Raw genomic sequence first — 24,281 nt, 5'->3', positions numbered from 1 at the left:
ACACTGGAATCCATCTTACATCTCTTCTTGCATAACTACATCCAGTAAAATAACAGCACAGATCTGGCATTGGTTCAAGCCTTCCAGGTAACAGGGTGTCTCCATCTTTTAAAATGTTAACATATTGCCAGAGTATGTCAACACGCTAGGATTTTTTGAGATCTGACTGCTGAAACACCCGTCGATCCTGAGGCTAAAGGGCAGTCAGCCATTGTTAAGGTGGAGGAGGCGTAGGTTAAAATTCAGTTGACAGCTATCTTGTTCAGGGGTGGGCAAGTCGGTTCTGAAGGGGCCACATAAGAGACCCTGACTCTGTTGTGGAGGGCCAAACCAAGCGGCTGAACTTGATTCTGCTTATTACTATTTTATATATTTTTTTCACTTTATATTGAGCAGATTTAAGTATGTTGACTATCTGCGAATACATGTTATGGTGGCGCTTACTGTAACTTATATTCTTGCCTATTACAAAGAATGAAATCCATGTAATTTGCTGATGTTTATAAATCCTACTGCTCCTGTTATTCAGCCTTAAGGAGGTTGCCCGGGACTTTATCATTGATGACCTTATCCTTAGGATAGATCATCAATGCCTGATCAGTCGCAGTCCGACACCCAGCACCCCCCGCTGATCAGCTGTTCTCTGCCGGCGGTGGCCACCAGTCGTAGGTGCTGAATTGCGGAGTTGCTATATATTCTGACAGTGACTGTTGCAGGGTTCTGCACATCCTCCTCCTAGTAAGTGGAATATGGGTGGATGTGTAGTACCCCGGCGCAGTTACTGTCAGAAAACGATGATGGCGGAGGGGATGAAGAAAGACGGAGAGATACACATCGAAAAGTCATACTGGAACATCTGGAAGTCTCCTGATGAACCTCTGAGAGGAGGGGAAACGTGTTGAGGCGAGGCAGTATATGGAATTAAGATGCACAGAATTATGTTCCTTATTACTGTTGGTATACAGGTGCTTCTCACTAAATTAGAATGTCCTCAATCCTGACAGCACAATGGAGGATGTCCTTCTTATCCTTACTGGGACAGGATCAACGAGAGGTTAAAAAGGACCCTCCCATCTTCACCACTCGGGGTGCTTTTCCTGTCCCAGTGAGGATAGGAACGATGAAAGAAGAGCTCCGGCGTATCCCTGGCTGTATCTGGCAGACCCAGCCCAGATCAGGGGGCTCAGCCTCTCCCTTCCCGCTGTCAAGCGGTCTGTCGCTGACACCCGCCAATGGGGGGTCCCTCAGCCTACCTGGGGAGCGCTGCTCTTGGGCGGCAACCCGCTTCGTCACGCCGGGTGGCTCTCTGCTCCGGCATGCTGAATCCCCTGCGTGCGCGCTTCTTGTGACTTCATCTCTGCGTGCCGGGCATAGCACTTCTGGGTCGTGGCCAGTGTGCCTTCCACTGTGGAATGCGGGAAGATATCCGGTGAAGCATGGATCCTAGCAGGGCCTTGGATGAGGGTATCGTATAAATGGGGTCCTAGATGTCTGTAGGCTGCCCTACTTTGTTTGGACATGGAGGTCCCTGAGGAGAAACCAAAACCGTATCATCTCTTTCGTAGACCACAACCAGAGGTCCGACTATAAGGGGAAGGGCAAGTCAGGCATATGGAGCTACCCCAAAGGAGGTAGGGGTAAGGACTCCATCTTTGGTTCGGGAAAAAAGTGATGCCGTGATAGTGGTGGGACGGCTAGGGCAGTACCTGGGAAGTTGGCAGGAGATCTCAGAAAATAATTTGGTGTTGGGGATAGTCTCTTTGGGTTACAGAATAGAGTTTATTCAGACCCCACCAGCGAGGTTCATAATAACAAACTCCCGCCTCCAGTCTGCCGTTTCCCCCATGTGGTCAGATGTTCAGGATCTCCTAAAGATCAGCGCAATAGTCCCGGTGCACGGGCAGGAAAAATGCGAGGGCAACTACTTCAGTCTTTTTTCGGTCAAAACTGTCTTGCGTGTTTTCCCCTCTTTCTCTGATTCCAAGAGTACTGAGGAAAGTACAGCAAGAGAGGGCAAAGTTCATCTTGGTGGTACCCTTCTGGCCAAGAAGGAGTTGGTTTCCTCAGCTGAGGAATATGTCAGTGGTAGATCCCATCCTGCTTCCACAGAGAAAAGACCTTCTCTGCTAGGGCCCAGTGTTTCACCAGAATCCGGACAGTCTACATCTTTTGGCATGGATCCTGAGAGGCAAGTCCTGAGATTAACAGGGTTGTCCGATGAGGTCATATCTACCCTTCAAGCAGGTAGGAAAAACTGTGACCTCCGCTATATGTAACAAGATCTGGAAGTGTTTCTTCATGGAGTGCAGGTAGTCATTGGTGGATACAGCTCGCCCGAATATTCTCAGAATTCTTAATTTCCTGCAGGCAGGTTTCAACAAAGGCCTAAGACCGAGTACCCTAAGAGAACAAATTTCAGCGTTAAGCGTATTCTTCGATTCTCCCCTATCTGCCCACCCCTGGATAGCAATGTTCACCAGAGCAGTACAAAGGGGGGGATCAGTAGATAAGATCTGTAGGGCCGCAACATGGTCCAGTCTGGGTACCTTTTCAAGACATTACAAGCTCGACGTAGTCTCAGGGCAAGTGGCCTTTGGTAGGAAGGCTCTACACGCAGTGGTCCCGCCCTAGATCACCATACTTTGGTATTCTCCAAGGTGTTATTACGATTGATGATCTGGAAGATGGTAATTAGAACTACCGGTAATTGTTGCCTGGAATACATCCTGACGACACCACAGGAACGGGCGCAATCACGGGAGGTGAGTATAAGCTTTTTTTTTTATTATTATTTTATTTTACTGGGGCCAAGCGTTGGGTTTGAGAAGAAGTTGTCCAAGTAGTGAACAACTTTTTTAAATTTATTTATTTATTTATAAATAAAGCTGCTTCCCTCACCCCATTCCATTTTATGAGCCGCTGTGTGTACTGAATTTCTCTCCCGTTCCATCATTGTATTCACCGGTATCTGTGTCCTGAGGATGGGGGTACCAGTGAAAGTGAGGGGCCGCGTGGTACGAGACTCCACTGTGTCCAGCTCTGTCTGTCCCGGTCCGCATGCTGCATTGGAACAGCCAAAGGGTCACATGTGGCTCGTGGAACGCACTTTGCCCAAGTCTGCTTTAACCCCTCAATGCCCGCCGATACGCCTTTTAACGGCGGCAGTTAAGGGTACTTAAACCACCGCGCCGTTAATTAACGCGCTGTGGAAAAAGTGAATAGCGCCCCCCAGAGTCAGATTTTCTCTGGGGTCTCGGTTACCGGGGGTAGCCGAGACCCCAGATAACATGATTCGGGGGTTTTTACCGACCCCCGGGTTGCGATCGCCGGTAATTAACCGTTTACCGGCGGTCGCAAAAAAAACACGATTTCCCATTTAATTTCTCTGTCCTCCGATGTGATCAGAGAAATGGGGTCCCCGATCGCCCCCCGATACTCACCTGTCTCCCTCGGTGCTCCTTGTGGCTCCCGATGGGCGCCGCCATCTTTTTCCGGCCAAAAAATGGCGGGCGCATGCGCAGTGCGCCTGCCGGCCGGCACACGGTAGATCTTTGGGGTCTCGGCTGCCGGGGGTAGCCGAGACCCCAAAGAACATGATAGGGGTTGGTTTTTACCGACCCCTGTTTTGCGATCGCCGGTAATTAACTGTTTACCGGCGACTGCGAAAAAAAAAAAAAAGCGGTGTGTCATTATCTGTCCTCTGATGTGATCGCACATCAGAGGACTGAGAAATAGGGGGATTCGGGGACCCTGTTATACTTACCGGTGTCCCTGGGTCCTCCTGCGTCCTCTCGTGCCCGCTGGCTTTTTCCTCCGGTAAGAAAATGGCGGGCTCATGCGGAATGCAATGCAGTGCGCCTGCCATGATCGGCCGGCAGCTAGAGGAGTTGGGGCTAAATTTAGGGTTAGGGTTGGGGCTAAATTTAGGGTTGGGGCTAAATTTAGGGCAGCGGATGCAGTTTTTCAATGCATCTGCTGCCCAGTCTATGTCCTGGGGAGGAGGGGGCGGAGTTACGGCCGTGCATGCGTGGTCGGAAATGGCGGATGCGACGTACAAAAAAACGTTACATTGAACTTTTTTTGTGACGACGGTCCGCCAAAACACAACGGAACCAGTGCACGATGGACGCGACGTGTGGCCATCCGTCGCGATCCGTCGGCAATACAAGTCTATGGGCAAAAACCGCATCCTGCGGGCACATTTGCAGGATCCGTTTTTTGTCCAAAACGACGGATTGCGACGGATGCCACACGATGCAAGTGTGAAAGTAGCCTTAGGGCTAGAGTTAGGGTTGGGGCTAAAGTTAGGGCTAGGGTTAGGGTTGGGGCTAAATTTTGGGTTAGGGCTACGGTTAGGGTTGGGGCTAAAGTTAGGGCTAGGGTTGCGGCTAAAGTTAGGGTTAGGGTTTGGGATTAGGGTTAGGTTTGGGATTAGGGTTGGGATTAGGGTTAGGGTTGGGATTAGGGTTAGGGTTGGGTATAGGGTTAGGGGTGTATTGGCATTAGGGTTAGGTTTGGGGTTAGGGTTAGGTTTGGGATTAGGGTTAGGTTTGGGATTAGGGTTGGGGTTGGGGTTAGGGTTGGGATTAGGGTTAGGGTTGGGATTAGGGTTAGGGTTGGGATTAGGGTTAGGGTTGGGATTAGGGTTAGGGTTGGGATTAGGGTTAGGGTTGGGATTAGGGTTAGGGTTGGGATTAGGGTTAGGGTTGAAATTAAGGTTAGGGTTGGGATTAGGGTTGGGGTTGGGGTTGGGGTTAGGGTTGGGGTTAGGGTTGAGATTAAGATTAGGGGTGTGTTGGATTTAGGGCTTTGATTAGGGATATGGTTAGGGTTGGGAATAGGGTTGTTTTGGGGTTAGGGTTGTGATTATTGTTAGGGTAGTGTTTAGGATTATGGATCGGGTTGGGATTAGGGTTAGGGGTGTGTTGGGGTTAGGGTTGGAGTTAGAATTGGGGGGTTTCCACTGTTTAGGTACATCAGGGGGTCTCTAAACGCCACAGCCAATTTTGCGCTCAAAAAGTCAAATGGTGCTCCCTCCCTTCTGAGCTCTGCCGTGCGCCCAAACAGTGGTTTACCCCCACATATGGGGCATCAGGGTACTCGGGATAAATTGGACAACAACTTTTGGGGTCCGATTTCTCCTGTTACCCTTGTGAAAATAAAAACTTGGGGGCTAAAAAAAATCTCTTGTGGAAAAAAATTTTTTTTTTATTTTCACGACTCTGCATTATAAACTTCTGTGAAGCACTTGGGCATTCAAAGTTCTCACCACACATCTAGATAAGTTCCTTGGGGGGTCTAGTTTCTAATATGGGGTCACCTGTGGGGGGTTTCTACTGTTTAGGTACATCAGGGGCTCTGCAAACGCAACATAACGCCCGCAGACCATTCTATCAAAGTCTGCATTCCAAAATGGCGCTCCTTCCCTTCCAAGCTCTGCCATGCGCCCAAACTGGTTTACCCCCACATATGGGGTATCTGCTTACTCAGCATAAATTGCACAATAAATTTTGGGGTCCAATTTCTCCTGTTACCCTTGTGAAAGTAAAAATTTGGGGGTGAAAAGATCATTTTTGTGGAAAAAATGATTTTTTTTTTATTTTCATGGCTCTACATTATAAACTTTTGTGAAGCAGTTGGGGGTTCATAGTGCTCACCACACATCTAGATAAGCTCTTTGGGGGGGTCTAGTTTCCAAAATTGGGTCACTTGTGGGGGGTTTCTACTGTTTAGGTACATCAGGAGCTCTGCAAATGCAACATGACGCCCGCAGACCATCCCATCAAAGTCTGCATTCGAAGCGGTGCTCCTTCCCTTCCGAGCCCCGATGGGTGCCCAAACAGTGCCCCCCCCCCCCACGTATGGGGTATCCGCATACTCAGGACAAACTGGTCAACAGATTTTGGGGTCCAATGTCTCCTGTTACCCTTGAGAAAATAAAATTGCAGGCTAAAAAATCATTTTTGAGGGGGAAAAAAAGGATTTTTTTATTTTCAAGGCTCTACTTTATAAATTTCTGTGAAGCACTTGGGGGTTTAAAGTGCTCACCACACATCTAGATAAGTTCCTTAAGGGGTCTAGTTTCCAAAATGGTGTCACTTGTGGGGGGTTTCCACTGTTTAGGCACATCAGGGGCTCTCCAAACGCGACATGGCATCCGATCTCAATTCCAGCCAATTCTACATTGAAAAAGTCACTCGGCACTCGTTCTCTTCCAAGCTTTGCGGTGCGCCCAAACAGTGGTTTACCCCCACATATGGGGTATCGACGTATTCTGTAGAAATTGCACAACATTTCTGTTTTTACACTTGTGAAAATAAACAAAAATGGTTCTGAAGTAAAATGTTTGCAAAAAAAGTTAAATGTTCATTTTTTCCTTCCACATTGTTTCAGTTCCTGTGAAGTACGTAAAGGGTTAATAAACTACTTGAATGTGGTTTTGAGCAGCTTGAGGGGTGCAGTTTTTAGAATGGTGTCACACTTGGTTATTTTCTATCATATAGACCCCTCAAAATGACTTCAAATGTGATGTGGTCCCTAAAAAAAACATGGTGTTGTAAAAATGAGAAATTGCTGGTCAAATTTTAACCCTTATAACTCCCTAAAAAAATATATATATAGTTTCCAAAATTGTGCTGATGTAAAGTAGACATGTGGGAAATGTTATTTATTAACTATTTTTTGTGACATATCTCTCTGATTTTAAGGGCATAAAAATACAAAGTTTGAAAATTGCATAATTTTAAAAATTGTCGCCATATTTCCGTTTTTTTTCATAAATAATCGCAAGTAATATCGAAGAAATGTTACCACTATCATGAAGTACAACATGTCACGAAAAAACAGTCTCAGAATCAGCAGGATCCGTTAAAGCGTTCCAGAGTTATGACCTCATAAAGTGACAGTGGTCAGAATTGTAAAAATTGGCTCGGTCATTAAGTACTAAATTGGCTCTGTCACTAAGGGGTTAAAGGGTTGTCTGTGACTGGATAATACCTTGTGCCCCAAAGTAATCACTTATATAAGGGAAAAAACATGTTTCCCTGGCGATTTCATCACATTGTTTGTCTCATGAACCCTGCAGCCTTTCGGTGGCTGCTGATGGGCTGCAGCGTTCACAGTGCCGTGAGACGGACCAATTCCAGTTGATGACGTGTGAGCTTATTTCTGGTGATTTCCTGTGTGTGAGTGATTCTGTAACTTTTGGCATGGCTTGCTGGGCATTGTAGTGGAAAACAGGCTGGCGATCAGCAGCATTACTTTGAGCATGCTTAGCCCACACTCATGGTTTTTAATGGCTGCACAATAATGAAATGGCAGATGGCAGAGTAGTTGTCACTTTTGAGTCACTGGTTTAACCCCCTGCTTGTCGTGCAGACGTGTGGAGACGATGGCGGAGTTATGGAAGTGGATGGAGCCCCTCACACACGGACTCTCGGCGTCAGCTCTGGGGAGATAAAGCAACTACTGCTCAACAAAGACGACCCCGCACACAACCTGCTGCTGGACCTGGAAAAAGTTGTTCTGGTAAGTTTGAGATATTATTTTTCTCTGTTGAGAGATTGAATATTTTCAGCGCCGATTGTTCTGATTTCTGTGTGGTTTTTAGGAACAGTCCAAAGAAGATGACAGCCTGGAGTCTCTGCTGGACAACGTGGCCGGATTCCGGCAGATACTAGAATCTGTAAAGGAGCCGCTACCACTGAGTGACCAGGACGTGGAGCCGGTGCTGCCAGCGGGAGACTCCCTGCAGAACCTCTTCAATAACCGGTAACATTGAGTAGATTGTAGCTGACCCAGGCCAGGATGAATACTGCAAAAGATGTCTACATCTTTTACACAAGGGACGCTCAATACAAGCCATATTTAGGAAAGACCTATTCATTCTGAGAAAAATGTAAAGTCAAATTAGAAGACTTTTTTTTTTTTTCTTAAAAATGTAATTCGCAAATCAGATGATTCCATCAGTATTACAGGATTGTAGGATTTGCCTTACCAGGGAGCACAAAACCTGGTGAGATCCTCTTCTCTGGCTGTGTGCTCAGATCTGGCTGGATGTGGCCTATTTTGCCGTTTTATCGACTCTCTCGTCTTTAAAATATAATGGGATAATCGTTTTAACCATTATCTCATAAATTTACCAAAAGAGAATAACAAATGTGGTGGATCGGCTGTCTGTAATGGGTTAATGTGAGTGTGTCACTTCATAAAGCAACAGAACGCATGAGAAGCTTGTGATAGGATTTACCCCAGTTGTTATTTCTGGCCTCCTGCTGCTCTGTAATACACTGGAACCCATCTTGCATCTTTTCTTACATAACTACATCCAGTATGCAGTAAGATAACCGCACAGATCTCTGTAGTGTTTACATGCTGCACACAGCAGCTGTCAAGATAGGGGACAGCAGTGTTATCAGAATTTCAATACTTTAAGTATAAAAGTATTTCATGGAATAATCCCTTTATAGCAACCACCTGTTCAGCACCATCAGTGCTGGTATCTATTTTAATTGAGTACTATGTTGTGAAGTTAATATTTCTGGCAACAGATTAATATGGCGTCTTTTCTTCTTCGGCAGGACTGTGTACGTTCTAGCAGATGTGATGGACGATCAACTGAAGTCTTTCTCGTTTTCGCCCTTCCAGCCTGAAGAAGCGGATGTGGACCTAGACTTGGTATAAAGCTTTCCTTTTACTGCAGCGTTTCAGACGATCACACTCCTAGAATCCTGAATATAACGCTGTGCACGCACAAGGTGTAATATGAGGTCCGTGTGTTTTGGTTTTTGTTTTAGGGGAAAGTTGATTTGATTGACCTTTCTGCCAAATGCTGCAGTGATTTTGACTTAAAGGCAGAGCTGGAGAAATCCTTTTTGCTGGAGCCATCGTCACCAGGCCGGACGAAAGCCTCCAAAGGGTTCAAGCTGGGAAAACACAAACATGAGACGTTTATTACAAGGTGAGTCTCACATTCAGTTCCCTGAGTAGTATATGGATCCAGGTGCCTTCAGATCCATCCTGAAGAAGCAGAAGTGGCCCCCGACTGGGTGTAAACATCCCCTTAATGAAACGTCTTAGATGATCTCAATCCTATTACATGATAAATGGCAGAAGTGCTCTGGGGAGGTCAGAAGACCGGACTCCTGTTTTACTAAATATCACAATTCATTTCTTGTAACTTTTTACCATTACTCTGTTTCTCCTTTGGGAAATGATGGAATAATTGACAGCTCGGCTTCACTGTCAATAACCTGAAAAGTATCAGACTGTGTAGGCACCTACTCCATTAACAAAGGAAGAGTAACAGCCTGTTATTAATGTATGTATTCATTTTTCAAGAGTAATGACAGAGGAACAGTATAATGTAGAGACCTAAGAAAACGCTCCAGGCATTTAGTACAACAGTCCTCTTAAAGGGAATGTCATCAGAAAAATTACCTGTGTTAAACTCTTGCTGCTTCTTTTTAGGAAACAACTAGCAATGAGCGAACGTGCTGACATAAAGTGTTATCTGAGCATGCTCGGGTGCTAACAGAGTGTCTGGCGTGCTCGAATAATATGTTCCCACGACTGCATATCTCACAGCTGTGCGATAGCCGCAACACATACAAGGATTGCCCGTTTTTGCGACAATCCCTGCATGTGTTGCAGCTGTCGAACAGACGCAAGACTCAGCTGCAGGGACTCGAACATATTTTTTGAGCACGCTGAAGACACTCTTAGGGTACCGTCACACAGTGCAATTTTGATCGCTACAACGGCACGATTCGTGACGTTCCAGCGATGCATTTACGATATCGTTGTGTCTGACACGCTACTGCGATCCGGATCCCCGCTGAGAATCGTACGTCGTAGCAGATCATTTGAAACTTTCTTTCGTCGTCTAGTGTCCCGCTGTGGCGGCATGATTGCATTGTGTGACACAGGTTGTATACGATGTGCGCACAGTAACCAACGGCTTCTACATCGCAAATACGTCATGAAATTATCGCTCCAGCGCCGTGTATTGCAACGTGTGACCGCAGTATACGACGCTGGAGCGATACTTATACGACGCTGCAACGTCACGGATCGTGCCGTCGTAGCGATGAAAATGACACTGTGTGACGGTACCCTTAGCACCCGGGCATATATAGATAACATCTTATCTGAGCATTTTCGCTTATCACTAGAAACAGCACATGGACATTAGGCTCAATGATCAGAGTCCAACGCGTCTAATGAGCGTGTACAAAGGCCATTGTGAAGGGTAGAGAGCAGGGTCAGCCTCGGCATTGTTTATTGTGATTGGTGGATACTGTATTATCAGCTGTATATAGAGGTATTTATTTGTCATGGTAATTCTGTCTCTGCTGATGAGTCTGCTAAAACTCTTCTTACAAGAACAGGAAGTATGAGCCTAGAATAGGCCCAGCCAGCACTGTGAAAATTGCAAGTTTTATTTTATTTTTTTTAAACAAAACATTGGTAAAAATTTAAACTTTAAAAATTTTTTTTTTTAACTTACTGTATTTTTTTTAACACAGGAAAGATATATATCTGGGTACCGTGTTAGCCAGTAGATAGAAAAATATTTAGAATTGAGAGTCCTCAGTGGTTGATACCTTTTAATGGCTAACTGAGAAGATGGTAACAAATTGCAAGCTTTCGAGACTACACAGGTCTCTTCATCAACTTTCCGCTTTAATCTTTGCCTGATGAAGAGACCTGTGTAGTCTCGAAAGCTTGCAATTTGTTACCATCTTTTCAGTTAGCCATTAAAAGGTATCAACCACTGAGGACTCTCAATTCTAAATATGTTTGTATTTTTTTAAGTCTCCTTGTGGAACTTGAATCTGCAATTGTTCCATCGTGTATTTTATATATACTATAAAATCAGTGTTGTATGAAGGAGACTGGAGCGGCAGACATACAGGTCTTCAGCAGAGCCGCCCGCGAAGCTGCAAAAACAAGCCATGGGCACCCCGTGATCGTGTTGTGGAGAGCTGACGGCCACGTGCTGTAAATGCCTCGGTCAGGGATTGACAACGGCATTTACAGAGTAAACCGCTCTGCTCCACGTACTGATGTTAGAGGCAGATGATGGCAGAGTAATACAGCCATCATCTGCCGGGAGAATTGCATACTCAGATTCTGAGTCCCCATCAAAGCCCGGGACCTGATATATTTATGTACCAATATGTTGTGTGTCAGGAAGGGGGTAAAGCTATGTAGGTTACTTCACTTTGGGCCGGTGTGAGATGGTTCTTAATTGGTTGTCTGTATGGCTCATTTTCTTTTTAACAGTGGAAAGTCAGAATACATCGAACCAGCAAAAAGAGCCCACTTTGTGCCTCCACCCCGCGGAAGGGGCAGAGGCGGGTTTGGACAAGGTATGCGCCCCCACGATCTCTTCAGGCAAAGGAAGCAGAACACAAGCCGCCCTCCGTCTATGCATGTGGACGACTTTGTGGCTGCAGAGCGGAAAGAGGTTGTACCTCAAGTAGGAATCCCTCTTCCCAAGAGACCCATAAAAGTTACTCCAAAGATTTCATCTCGTGGAGGATTTCCAGGAAACCGTGGTGGTAGAGGGGCCTTTCATAGCCAGAGCAGATTCTTCACTCCTCCTGCTCCTAAAGGTGGGTCGCAACGATTTACCCAAGCGGAGGTAGCCAGTTATTTTATGGTGGTTTTACACCAGCGCTGGAAATACATTGTGTATATTTTACCGTGCATTGTGCAACTTTCACAACCATGGAAATGCCTTACAAATACCCAAGATAATGCATCGGAGACCATGCAAAAACCAAGAACAGGTCTGGACGGAGGCCTGTAATCCATGGATTTTATATGTGCAGTATTTTATTCTAACCTAGCTTTTTTTTATTTTTTTACTTTTGTGGTTTCATTTTTGTTTAGTTAACTACAATCGTCGCGAAGGTGTCCGTGTGCTAAACTGGACTGCTCAGGCCGCCCCACGAGGAGCCTATGTGGAAAGCAGAGGAGCTCAGAGCAATTTTGACAGAGTGCCCCTGCCATCGCTTAGGCAAAGTTCTGCAGGTTGGTAACCACACTCGTTTTAACATTATATATTTTCTATTATTTATTATTTTACGTTCTGTTGGAGCGTTTCCATTTTCAACTATACTTTGACCCCTTTACAACCTATGACGTTTTTGTACGTCATAGGTCGCCTCCCCTTCTTTGATGCTGTCTCTGGCGCTGAGCCAGCATTTTTTCAGGCACTTGACAGCTAATCTGATCATCTGTCATGTACCCCTGACACCCACGGGTGGAATCGTGATACACCCACAGATGTTGACATGTTAAATGCTGCTGTCAATCTCTGATAGCAGTATTTAACATGCCTGCTCCGGATGCGCGTCACTATCGCTGCCCATCGGCGCCCCTGTCACATGTTCGCGGGGCACCGATGGGTTGGCATGAAAACCCATGGCCGCTGTTCACAGCAGATGAGCATTTCTGTTACACATAGCCGGGCTGAAGCTCTGCTATGTGTTCACAAGCGATCAGAAAATCTATTGAAACCAGTAAAAAGAAAACAAAAAAGTTATTAACATTTTTTAAAAATATAAAAGTTCATATCACCCACCCCCCTTTTTGCCCTTTTCAAAATAATAATAAGAAAAAACACATATTTGGTATCGCTGCCTTCAGAAGCGCCCGATCATTCAAAATATTAAAATAATTCATGTGATCTGTAAACGGCGTATCAAGAATCAAACCATAATTAGAATTTTTTTTTGGTCGCCGCAACAATTCAATAGAATGCTAGAACAGACAATCAAAAGATCATATCTAACCCAAAATGGCATTAATAAAAGCTTCAGCTTGGCATGCAAAAAATTAGCCCAGCCCTAGATCCCGAAAAGTGAAAACGTTACGGGTCTCGGAACATGGCGCTTTGTTTTTTGTTTTTAATATCAAGATCAAGTTCTGTAGATAGGTGCACAACACTTGCTGATTGAGCACCCGACTTGGGTAGTTTGGAGGCGAGAGTTGTCCATGATGATCGGACCCAATGTTGGGAGTGAACGCTGCTGGACAACCCCTCTTAACGTTGTGATACCATGTTTCCTTCTTGTGCACCATTTTCCTCTTCTCTGATTTTCCATCGTTTTCGTCATACGTGACTTCATACACTTATATCTACAGTATCGAGCTTCTCACAAAATGAGCATGTTCTGTTTTTCCTTTACCGCCCTGAACATTCATCTATTTCTTTATTAGGATACCGTCCAAACCCTCGTGAACGAGCACTCAGGGGCCGCGGAGGTGGTGGAGGTCTTGGACCGTCTTGGGCTAATGCTGCAGTCGGTGCAAATGTTTCACGTGGAAAATTCCTTGGAGGAAACGGCAGCAGAGGTCGTCACGTGCGTTCCTTCACCAGATAGAAGGAAATCTCCCGGACATGTTATATATGTGAATAGTATGAAAGATTATTGGCAAGCGGCACAGCACTGAAGGACCAAGGGACAACGTGGTGTGATACCGCCGCACCATCCAATATTGGGCCTGATAGTAAACGTATTTTGATACACGTCACAAGTCCAAAGTGAAAAGCGTTTTATTTTCATGTACAGTTTAGTCATTTTATTTGTGTTTGTCCTATTTTCTTTGGCGCATTTTTTTTTCTATAATAAAATGAATAAAATACACGTCTGATATTTAGTCAAACTAACTCTTCGAAGCACAACGTGAAATGGATGTTCACAGTGGATTTCATTAAAAGGCGTTTAGTTAGGGACCTTTTACACTGCATTTTTGCCCACGTTTGTTGGTCTCGTCAGGGCTTACATCCCCCCGCGAAACGGGATCCGGGCGTCTGCACCAACGGTGCCATAGATTTTAATGGTGCCAATAGAATCAGCGTGCACCGTGACATACATCATTTTCGGGCTGAAGGTGGACACCCAGATGCAGTCTACTACATCTAGGTGTCCACCTCCAGTAGGCGTATACACCCCAAAATGATGCACATCAGAGCACTCATTGGCTCTGTTGGCACCATTATAGTCTATGACTCCCTTCGTCGCATATTCCTGAATTATGTTTTGCGGGGGTCTGGATGTAAGCCCCCGACTGGAAAAAAAACGCTTTATGAAAGGGCTCTTAGAGGGGTTGTTCAGTGATTGTTGGAGGAGTAGGAACAATGGGATCTGCTCTGATCAGCAACCCGGGAACTTTTATCACCGTGTAATTCACCTTGAGATCCTGATGAAGTTGCTAAGTGCTCGGCTTCTTCACGCAGCCCCATAGGGAATGAATGGAGCTGCAGTCGGGCATCCAATATGCTGCTTTCTTTTGTAACAGGGATAAAAGTGCCCCACTGGTGATAAATATGTTCCAGGTTCTGCTGATCGGTGTAGATTCCCCCTGGACAAACCCTTTAAGCAAAAATACTCTGAGGTATCCAACCTGTAATACAGGGGAGGGGGGAGGATTAGAGCAGATGGTTATCCCTGCGCCAAAAGCAGACAGGAATGCTGTGTGATCTATGAAGCACAGTCGGCTGTGTATAGGCGTTGTGCAGACTCTACAGCAGGAAAATGGTAGGCAATTTTTAAAGACTATTTTAAAACTTAAGTTATCATTTAGGAAGCAACTAAACAATTGCATAAAACAAACACGGCCTGTGATGAAATCCTAGATCTTTCGAAGACAAAAAATGATAAATTACATTTCTCTAAAAATGTACGGTATCTTTCTGGAATGGGAGACTATGTAATCAAATATTCTTAAATGCATTTATCTGTCAACTATTTATAATAACATACGGACAGTTTCTTATATCCTTCATTGTTGCATGTATTTGGGAAGAGCAACCCTTAACGTAAAACAACCTACATTCCCTTCCTGGAGGGGCTTGTCATCATCCCAGGTTTTCTAAAATAAATGGCTATAAGGGTCAAAACTCACTAGATGCTACATCCTAACCAGTGCTTGGATTATAGAGACCTCTCTCTGGTTCTTCTCCTAAAGCTTTCAGGGGCGATGAAGAACGGTCACTGGAAGATTTCTGTATTTCCTCCTTGTTTGTGGCTCGGCCTTCTCTCTGCAGTCCTTTCAGGAGTTCCAGCAGTTCTCGCTTCTCCAGGTTTGTCTGCTCCAGGTCCTGCCGCTGCCGTCTCTCCGAAGCCATCAGAGTCCGTATATCTGCTGAGAGCTGTGACATCTGACTCTGACGGAACAAACCAAGCCAGAAATGGTATACAAACAAAGCAGACATTTTTATTTATGTTGGGGTTTTTTTTTTTTTTTACTTTTTCAAGGCAGTAAAGGTTCTAAAATAATGAAACAACCATTACTTATTTGATTAAATCCCTGCCAATCCTGTATTGTTGCTCCCTGACAACTCATTTGCTTTTCTGCAGATGTTAGTGATTGGCTGCAGTGGTAACATGCCTGGTATCACATGATGGGAGATGTACTACAGAGCGTCAGGGAGCAATGGTGCCAGAGTGACAAGGATTCATCAAATAAGTACTGGTGGCTTTATGTATGAGATGGAGGATTTGTGGAAGTATTATGTGCTGCTGAGGATGGATGACCTCAAATGACCGGAAAATAATGTAGTTTTATTCAAAGTATATAACTTCTTCAAGGAGTAACCACATATGAATAGGACTTGTCTGATGTGGTTACCTCCTGAAGAGGTCTTATACTGTGAAACGCGTTGAATTGAACTGCACAATATTGTTTCCTTGGCATCTGATGTCTTCACGCCTCAGCAGCGCAAAATAATTCTACAAATCCTCTAGCCCATATCTAAAATTGGTCCGATGACTCGAGGATCTGCAGCAGCTGATCAACATTTCCAAACGCATATTTTAATGGATCAGAATGGCATAATCTGTTTTTAACCTAAATTAAGTTGTTGGAGAAGACCCTATTTGTGCTACTTTCTCTCCATCTTTACTTCATGGCAATTACTGAGTTTAGCTACATTTTGTTGAATCAAAAACCCTTTTTAAGTACATAAGAACCTTTCTAGTGTTGAGCAAGCGCGCACGCCACTCGAGTGAGCATTGGGGTGCTTGGGTGACATTATGGAGGTCTCGCCCCGCATGTTTCCCGCCTGTTAGACCGTAAACATGCGGGAATTTCCTGTGTATGGCTGGCAATCTCTGCAAGTTTTTTTTTTTTTTTTTTTAATTCCCTTTAGGCCGGTTTCACACGTCAGTGGCTCCGGTACGTGAGGTGACAGTTTCCTCACGTACCGGAGACACTGACACACGTAGACCCATAAAAATCAATGCATCTGTTCAGATGTCATTGATTTTTTGCGGACCGTGTCTCCGTGTGCCAAACACGGAGACATGTCAGTGTTCGTGGGAGCGCACGTATTACACGGACCCAATAGAGTCAATGGGTCTGTGTAAAACACGGACCTCACACGGACATTCTCCGTCTGGGGTCCGTGTGCGTGCAGGAGACAGCGCTACAGTAAGCGCTGTCCCCCCCACATGGTGCTGAAGCCGCGATTCATATGTTCCCTGCAGCAGCGTTTGCTGCAGAGAAAATATGAATAATAGTGTTTAAAATAAAGATCTATGTGTCCGCCGCCCTCCCACCCCCTGTGCGCCCCCCCGCTGGTCAGAAAATACTTACCCGGGTCCCCCGTCGGCTGTCGCTCCTTCCTGGTCTGGCCGCGGCTTCTAGTGTATGCGGTCACGTGGGGCCGCTCATTTACAATCATGAATAGTCGGCTCCGCCCCTATGGGAGGTGGAGCCACATATTCATGAGTGTAATCGACCGCATACAGTAGAGAAGCCGCGGCCAGACCAGGAAGGAGCGACAGCCGACGGGGGAACCGGGTAAGTATTTTCTGACCAGCGGGGGGGGGCGCACAGGGGGTGGGAGGGCGGCAGACACATAGATCTTTATTTTAAACACTATTATTCATATTTTCTCTGCAGCAAACGCTGCTGCAGGGAACATATGAATCGCGGCTTCAGCACGATGCAGAGTGGGTACCACACGCTCCGTGTGGTACCCACTCGCCATACGGGCGGCACACGTGTGCCGCACGTATGGCCTACGTGAGTTCCCAGGCACACGGACACGGATAACTCCGGTACCGATTTATTCCGGTACCGGAAATATCTGGACGTGTGGGACAGCCCTTAAAGAAAATGTTAGCTTGTTTTGCTATGTAATTTGACAGCAGCGTGATGTAGAGACAGAGACCCTGCTTCCAGCGATGTGTCACTTAGTTTACTGGGTGCAGCAGTTGTGATACTTTTTCTCTATTGCAGATATTGCAGAGCTCTGAATGCTGAGCCCTGTATAACCATGCCCACATCACTGATTGACAGTGTACACTGTATATTTACAGAGAGCTGCTAATCAGTGTGTGTGGGGGGGTTAGTTGTTTTCCCCACTAGTGATGGGCAGTCCGGCTCTTTTTGGTGAACTGGATGATTTGCCTCCACTCGCGAAAACGCTTTTGGGTCCCAAACGGATCCCTAGGTCTTCAGATATTTATATTCCATTTGTGTGCAGCTGAAATAGAAGCGGACACAATAAATACCTTTAGCTCTTCTATCTCGGCCTGTAAAAGACCCTCTTTCTGGACCATGTGTCGCCTCTGTGAGTCCAGCCTAGATTCCATCTCCTGCTTTGTTTCTTCGACTCTGCATATCATTTCAGATCTAGAGAAGAAATATCAGTACAGTAAAGGCCGCCCTACACATTAGATGAAAATCGGCCAAATCATGCTTAGAAGGACATTTTGGCCATCCCTCCCATACACAGGAGCACTCATTTGGCCAAGCGTGGTTTCTGGCAGAAAGCCCCCGAATGGCATGTCAGTGGGTCAGTCAGGACTTACGTCCTAAGCCCTGTAAAATGGGATATGGACATTTGTGCTTATAGGGCCGTTTGCTTAATAACACAGAGTCCCTTTGTCGGACATAATTTACGTCTGTATCCGGCTATTTGAGAAATGCACTAAGATGTGGTCAACTGTGTCTTGGAGCCCACCAGAAGTAGGATGACATTGCCGAAAATTATATCCAACAGAGCACAATGTAACTCGGCATTATTACAGTCAATGGCCCCATCAACACAATCACAAGAATCCTTTCTTTCCAGGTCTTCAAATGTAGGCACCGACCGAGCCACTGACAGTAGGCTAAAGCACAGTGTGAACGTGCCCTAATGCTTGTATGGTGTAAAGGTTATTACCTTAGAAGTTCTAGCTCAGTCCTGAGTTCAGCGATACAGTTATGCCGGAGATCTTCAGCACTTAGGATGGTATAACCACAGCCATTAGGACATTCCCGGCTCCGATGTTCACACACCGCCAGGTGGCTATCCAGAAGCCTTCTCTCAAACTGGACAGGGCAGCCTAACCCAAGAAAGCTCATGTAGGAACGTCACATAGAACGGAAGGGCGGACAGTGTTCATAATGGGTTAATTACAATCTTACCAGCATTTATACAGGACATACGACAGTATTCACACTCCCTCTCATGTTTCTCTATGGACTCCAGAGAACAAACGATCTCGCAGCCACTTCTGTAATTTTTACACTGGATCTGAAGTCGACTCAGATCGTTCCGCATGTACCTAGATAAACGAAGATGGATATTATAGGATATAATGAGGACGAACTTGTGTGGTATAGTCATCTCGCTCAATCCTCCCTACAGATCTATCACAGTAAATGACTCCACGGTTTCACCTGTCTCACAAATCCATAAAAATGTTAGAAAAATGCCCTCATCTTCTCCCTCCTCGACTACTGCAATATCCATCTAACACTCTCACACTTTTCCATACTTAAAGGGGTTTTCCCATTAACAAAGTTAATTTTAATCATCAATAGATCTTGGAATAATAATAAATTCCACAATTGGATGTGTTTAAAAATAATGTTCCTGTGCTGAGATAATCTTATAAATGTGCCCCTGCTGTGTACTGTGTAATCGCCGTGTCTGAACCTACAGGAACATGGTCTGATCATACCACAGCTCCTGGGCGGGGGAGGAAGCAAAAGAGAATACAGATATTACAGAACGGGATCACAAATAATTATTTCTTTGAGGTAAAACATCAAAAAAAAAAAAAAAACAGGCAGTGAAATACTTTATCTCACAGAAATAATCATTTGTGATCTCCTGCTGTAATGTCTGTATACTCTTTTGGATCCTCCCCTGCCCAGGAGCTGTGGTATGATCAGACCATGTTCCTGTACAGTCAGACGCAGCCATTACACAGTACACAGCAGGGGCACATTTATAAGATTATCTCAGCACAGGAATATTATTTTTTAACACATCCAATTGTGGAATTTATTATTATTCCAAGATCTATTGATTAACATATACTTTAAAATTAACTTTCTTTGAAGGAAAACCCCTTCAACACCACTGTTGGATTAATCTATCTCTCCCCTCAATACTCCTCCGCCTCTCTCAGTAGAGAAAATAACTTTCAGCACAAGACTTCACACATGTTACAAGTTCATGATCACAATGTATAACTCTGCTCTCCCTCTGGCCAAACAAGCCTACTTCACCGTCCTCATCACATCACTACCCGACAATACCAAACTACTTTTCAAAATGTTGTATTCGCTCCCTAGCACTAAAGTACAAGCCCCGATCACCTACCGCATCGCTGCTGATCTGGCCACTTATTTCCAAGAAAAAAAAATCAACAATCAGGAAATTTCCACCCAATCCCCTCAGAGCTTGGATCATCTTCCTTCCCACACCTCAAGCTCACTTTCATCCTTTGAAACGGTCACAGAAGAAGTCAGCAAGCTCCACGCTTCTTCTTGATCTACTACCTGCACCAGTGACCCTATTTCCTCACATCTCCTTCAGTCCCTCTTCTTGGCTGTCACTGCTCACCTAACTAAAATATTGACTCTCTCTTTCTTCCCGTATCTTTCCCTCTTCATTCAAATTCATTGAACCATTCAATAATTTTTAGCAGAAAAATCACATTAGAGGTCATTCAGACTTTGTGTGCGAGTCCCCTGCGTACAATACACCGTGAGGGTTTTTGGATATGTTTGATGTATAGGCAGCGGGGTAAATAACAGTTTTAAGTAGGGGTGAACACTACAATATTGTTAAGAAACAAGACAGAAATTTGTAGTCTCCTGAAAAGATGCAGTCTAAACATAGGAGGCTGTAAAGAACAAAATCAGAAATAACCCAAAAGAATACCTGTGCAATGCCTGTAGATCAGTGACAGCGAGGGCGTGCCGATCCTCAGGACAGTTATTATGATGAACGAGCCACCCATGTATACATGAAGCACAGAATGCATGTTCACAGGGGGCTTGTAATGGGCACTCTAGAACATCCCGACATATGCAGCAGAGAAGACCGTCATTGACATAGCCAAGGAAACGTTCAATGTCATAGCCCATTACTGTGTCTGAAATAAATGGAATATATTAGAAGCCCTACAAGATTTCCATGTGTCCCTCTAATCCTGATGACTAGAGAGTATCATGAAGGGTCATACTCTCTGGGTGCTGTACCGTAACCTGGGAACTGGTAGCCCAAATTAGAATGTGTAACTTCCTGACTTTGGATCAGAACTGGCCTCCATCAGGCCCATGTCCAAATGTCCAGAAGATTTCTTGAGGATTTTCAGTGCGGATATCAGGTGTAAAATCCTCAATAAATTGCAGTAAAAAAAGCAAATAAATAGGGTTTAACAGAACCTAATGCACACACAGCATGCGCTAAAATCCACACAGATTTTTGGGCACCCTGTGGATTTTTCAATTGCCACGACAATTTCTGCCACGGATTTTTTTTTTTAGGATTTTTAACACAAATACAACTTTCTGCAATATTCTGTTACAACATACTTTATGGACTCCTTTAGTGCAGTTCTTTAGTGTAGTTTTTGCTGCTATTTTGTGGGAAAGTGTCACCGAGGGCAATGGGGCTGGATGTTATACACCGAGGGCAATGGGGCTGGATGTTATACACCAAGGGCAATGGGGCTGGATGTTATATACTGGGGCAATGAAGCCAGATATTATACACTGAGGGCAATGGTGCTGGATGTTATACACTGGGGCTGGATGCTATACATCGGGAGCAATGAAGTCAGATGTTATACATCTGGGGGCATTGGAACTAAATGAGAAACCTGAATTCAATGATTCAATGATACAGATGAGTGTTCCAACAATTTTGTCCACATAGTGTGCCTCAACCCCTGTAGGGCACAGAGCCACTTGTCTGCACAATTCAACAGTACATCAAGCTTCAATATATAGTGAGAGGTTTGTTTAGCTAATGAAATGCTATTTGCCTTCTTACTAAATGACTTTCGTCCTGAGGCCAGAGCTCCACAATGTCAGATCACTTGTGATTCTGCAATGTCACATGCGATATCATCAGTCAGGATGGGCGAGAAATGAATTTACTGTAACTCTATGAGCGTCTCCTATCTAGTAATGGGAAGGTCTGTACTCGCTAAAGTCAGATTTTACTCCTAAATTGAGAATGATCAGGCCAGGAGGAGAAAGCAGCAGACTTCTCTATTAAGACACATCACAAAGTTTCTTATTTTCATGTGTACTGTTGATTTATGAGAACAAAAATGTAATCGATGGTTATTCTTTAAGTCGGTGGCAATATCACGCTGTGTTCTAATGTGAAGGCGCTTTTGCAGGTATCGGTCCCGTTATTTTGCTGTGGGGCCGAGGCCTCGGAGGCCTTTTCCTCCATCAGATAATGGTACATCCAGGTGTAAATAGATCACTCACGTGACAGTTCTCATCCATGAAGTGACGACCTCATTATGCTCCATGTTGTAACATGACGACAAAGTCCTTGTCCTGTGATGGGATAAGGAAACACTTACCTGATGAATGTGATGGAAGGCTGTGAAATCAAGGAATGGAGGGGGACTGGGTGACACTGGGGAGAAGAGCCGCACTGGAATGCTATCACCGGCCTGGGAAGACAAAGGAAGAAGATCACATGTGTTTCCTAAGAGACCGGACCGCCGCGGCCTGAGCTCCCCACACAATACGCCACTGTTCCCTCAGAAAACAAATCCCTGGATGGTCAGACCCTGCACCGTCATACAGTGAAGAAGGGGCCGCACCATCATGAGTGGCAAAGAAAACGTAAAAATAAACATCCACAAATAAATCTAATTTTTGTTGGCATTAATGTGTTTTATGACACATTCACTAGATACGCAAAAATGTTGTGTCACGTGGATCAGACAACTGAGACCCACCAGCAGGTGCACAGGCACCGAGCCCAGTTCTTGGCTGACAGGCGGCAGCGTACTTACAGGCTGAGGCTCAATCCCTGCATCGAAATGACCCATGCAGGGTGGTTTTTTTGTGCCTTCAGGGTATATTCTCTCATCCAACAGAATAGGGCCGATTATGCTGATCACACGCTGATCAAACTCCCATTTTCTCTAAAGAGAAGATGGGGAAAAGTAATGTCTCCATTTTGTCAGTCAGTGAAAGTCGGACTGCACTCAGATGTCATCCGATGTTTTCCACGTACTCATTGACTTGCACTGGTAAGTGCGATCAGAATATAGAATCCAACTCGGGCATGCAGCCATTTTTTCCTTGGACTGGCTCAGTCTGAGGCTGCCGTCACACTAGCAGTATTTGGTCAGTATTTTACATCAGTATTTGTAAGCCAAAACCAGGAGTGGGTGATAAATGCAGAAGTGGTGCATATGTTTCTATTATACTTTTCCTCTAATTGTTCCACTCCTGGTTTTGGCTTACAAATACTGAGGTAAAATACTGACCAAACACTGCTAGTGTGACGGCAGCCTGAGGAGAATATCGGACATGTGCACGGCCCCATAGACTAACACTGGTCTGAGTGTGATCCAATGTTATGTCGGATCGCACTCAGACCGAAAATACGGCGTCTGCACGAGTCCTTACAGACATTCAACATATGATGGGAAAACTAGGAGAAAGCAGACGTAGATTACTTTTCACCCGACTGATCCAAAGCACCTCTTCTTTCTCACTGTATAGAGCAGGGGTCCACAACCTGTAGCTCGAGGACCACGTGGCTCACAGGCCTGGGATGTGCGGCTCGCGACTCTGCCAGCTCGGTGCATTAGCAGATGTAGCAAACAGCTATTAAGAGCAGATCTCTAGATGGTGATTTACGTGTGTAGCCCCTGCACACAAGAGTAGATCTGAATGGGGATAAGATAGGAAACCCTGGATCTTGGTGTGATTTTGGTGGAAAAGCTCTGTCATTATACTGGTAACAGGGGGCTCTGGGTGTCACTACTGTGAGTGGGACAGGAGCTGGATGTGGCTCTCGACCCTCTCTAGGAGCTGGTTGTGGCTCTCAAGGTTAGAAAGGTCGGGGACCTTTGGTGTAGAGCACCGCAGCAGACAGTACTTTCCAATCTAGTGGGCCATCAAAAAATAATACATATATACATATATATAGCAAAAAAGTATGGAAGCAGCACACCATAATCTGTGAAAAATGGGTAGTTTATTAACTCATGTTGTGACGTTTTGGCTAAAAAGTGTGAGCCTTCCTCAAGCTTGATTATTTCGCTGCTTCCATACTTTTTTGCTAAAAGTGTACACTGGTATGTACCTGGGAAGCTTTGCACCCAATTTTTCTGGTGCTGCTCTTGTATTTTTATATATATATATATATATATATATATATATATATATATATATATATATATATATATATATTCTGCTTGATATAATTTCGCATATTGGCTAGTTGCCACATGTCGTTACACATCGTTAGATATACGTGAACCTTATAGATGCTCTGAGATAAATGTTATCTTAAAATGGACTATTGTTTAAAATCAGGTTTTTATGATAAATGTACGGGTATATATTGTATATTTTTTAATTTTGATATTCTTCTTTTTATGTACCGTACCTATATATACCGTGCCATAAATGCCTTTTGCTTGTTTTTATTTTTACAATGGGCCCTATATACCGTATATAAGCCACCGCATCCATAAAGCCTGTGGCCACCGCTGGACGTAACTTCCTCAACTCGTGTGCAAGAAAGCAGCCAAGAATGGAGGCTGACCTTAGCCTAAAGCCGGGTTCACACAGAATTTCTTGATCCGTCTGTGGCCGAAATGCCAAAGAGTCTGTAAATTTGGGTCCGGAGACCAGGCATTGCGGACCATATGTGGACTGTGAGATTCGGCTTGAGGTTCGGCTCCTGCTGTGGTACTTAATAACTGTGCGGTTTCTGCACAGCTATTAACAATAAGCAAACTGAAATATGACTTTTCAGCTGGGCAGCC

At 44.8% G+C, this 24,281-nt stretch overlaps 2 protein-coding genes across 4 annotated transcripts in view; one reads left to right on the top strand and one right to left on the bottom strand.

The window, feature by feature from the left end:
- The window catches only part of VIRMA (vir like m6A methyltransferase associated), a 71,041-nt gene extending 57,374 nt beyond the window's left edge, over positions 1-13,667 (top strand). For 2 of the 3 annotated variants that reach the window (XM_077270971.1, XM_077270972.1), the window contains 7 exons: positions 7,378-7,527; positions 7,610-7,770; positions 8,580-8,676; positions 8,796-8,959; positions 11,287-11,618; positions 11,899-12,039; positions 13,231-13,664. In XM_077270971.1, the coding sequence (XP_077127086.1) occupies positions 7,378-7,527; positions 7,610-7,770; positions 8,580-8,676; positions 8,796-8,959; positions 11,287-11,618; positions 11,899-12,039; positions 13,231-13,394 (1,209 nt within the window). In that variant the 3' untranslated portion in view covers positions 13,395-13,664. Of the gene's footprint in view, positions 1-7,377; positions 7,528-7,609; positions 7,771-8,579; positions 8,677-8,795; positions 8,960-11,286; positions 11,619-11,898; positions 12,040-13,230 lie in introns of all 3 variants that reach the window. The other variant, XM_077270970.1, reaches the window with a different exon arrangement.
- On the bottom strand, positions 13,550-24,276 carry LOC143782953 (RING finger protein 151-like). The gene is made up of 7 exons (XM_077270973.1): positions 24,059-24,276; positions 21,849-21,941; positions 20,186-20,399; positions 18,436-18,575; positions 18,191-18,353; positions 17,535-17,655; positions 13,550-15,181 (listed from the first exon to the last, which is right to left on the bottom strand). Exons 3-7 carry the CDS (start codon positions 20,389-20,391, stop codon positions 14,933-14,935), a joined length of 879 nt encoding a protein of 292 aa, XP_077127088.1. The 5' UTR covers positions 20,392-20,399; positions 21,849-21,941; positions 24,059-24,276; the 3' UTR covers positions 13,550-14,932.
- Between the last annotated feature and the right edge of the window lie 5 nt (positions 24,277-24,281).

This window comes from Ranitomeya variabilis, chromosome 6 (assembly GCF_051348905.1).
Source record: "Ranitomeya variabilis isolate aRanVar5 chromosome 6, aRanVar5.hap1, whole genome shotgun sequence".
Taxonomy (NCBI): domain Eukaryota; kingdom Metazoa; phylum Chordata; class Amphibia; order Anura; family Dendrobatidae; genus Ranitomeya; species Ranitomeya variabilis.
This window is presented reverse-complemented; position numbering and strand designations above follow the sequence as displayed.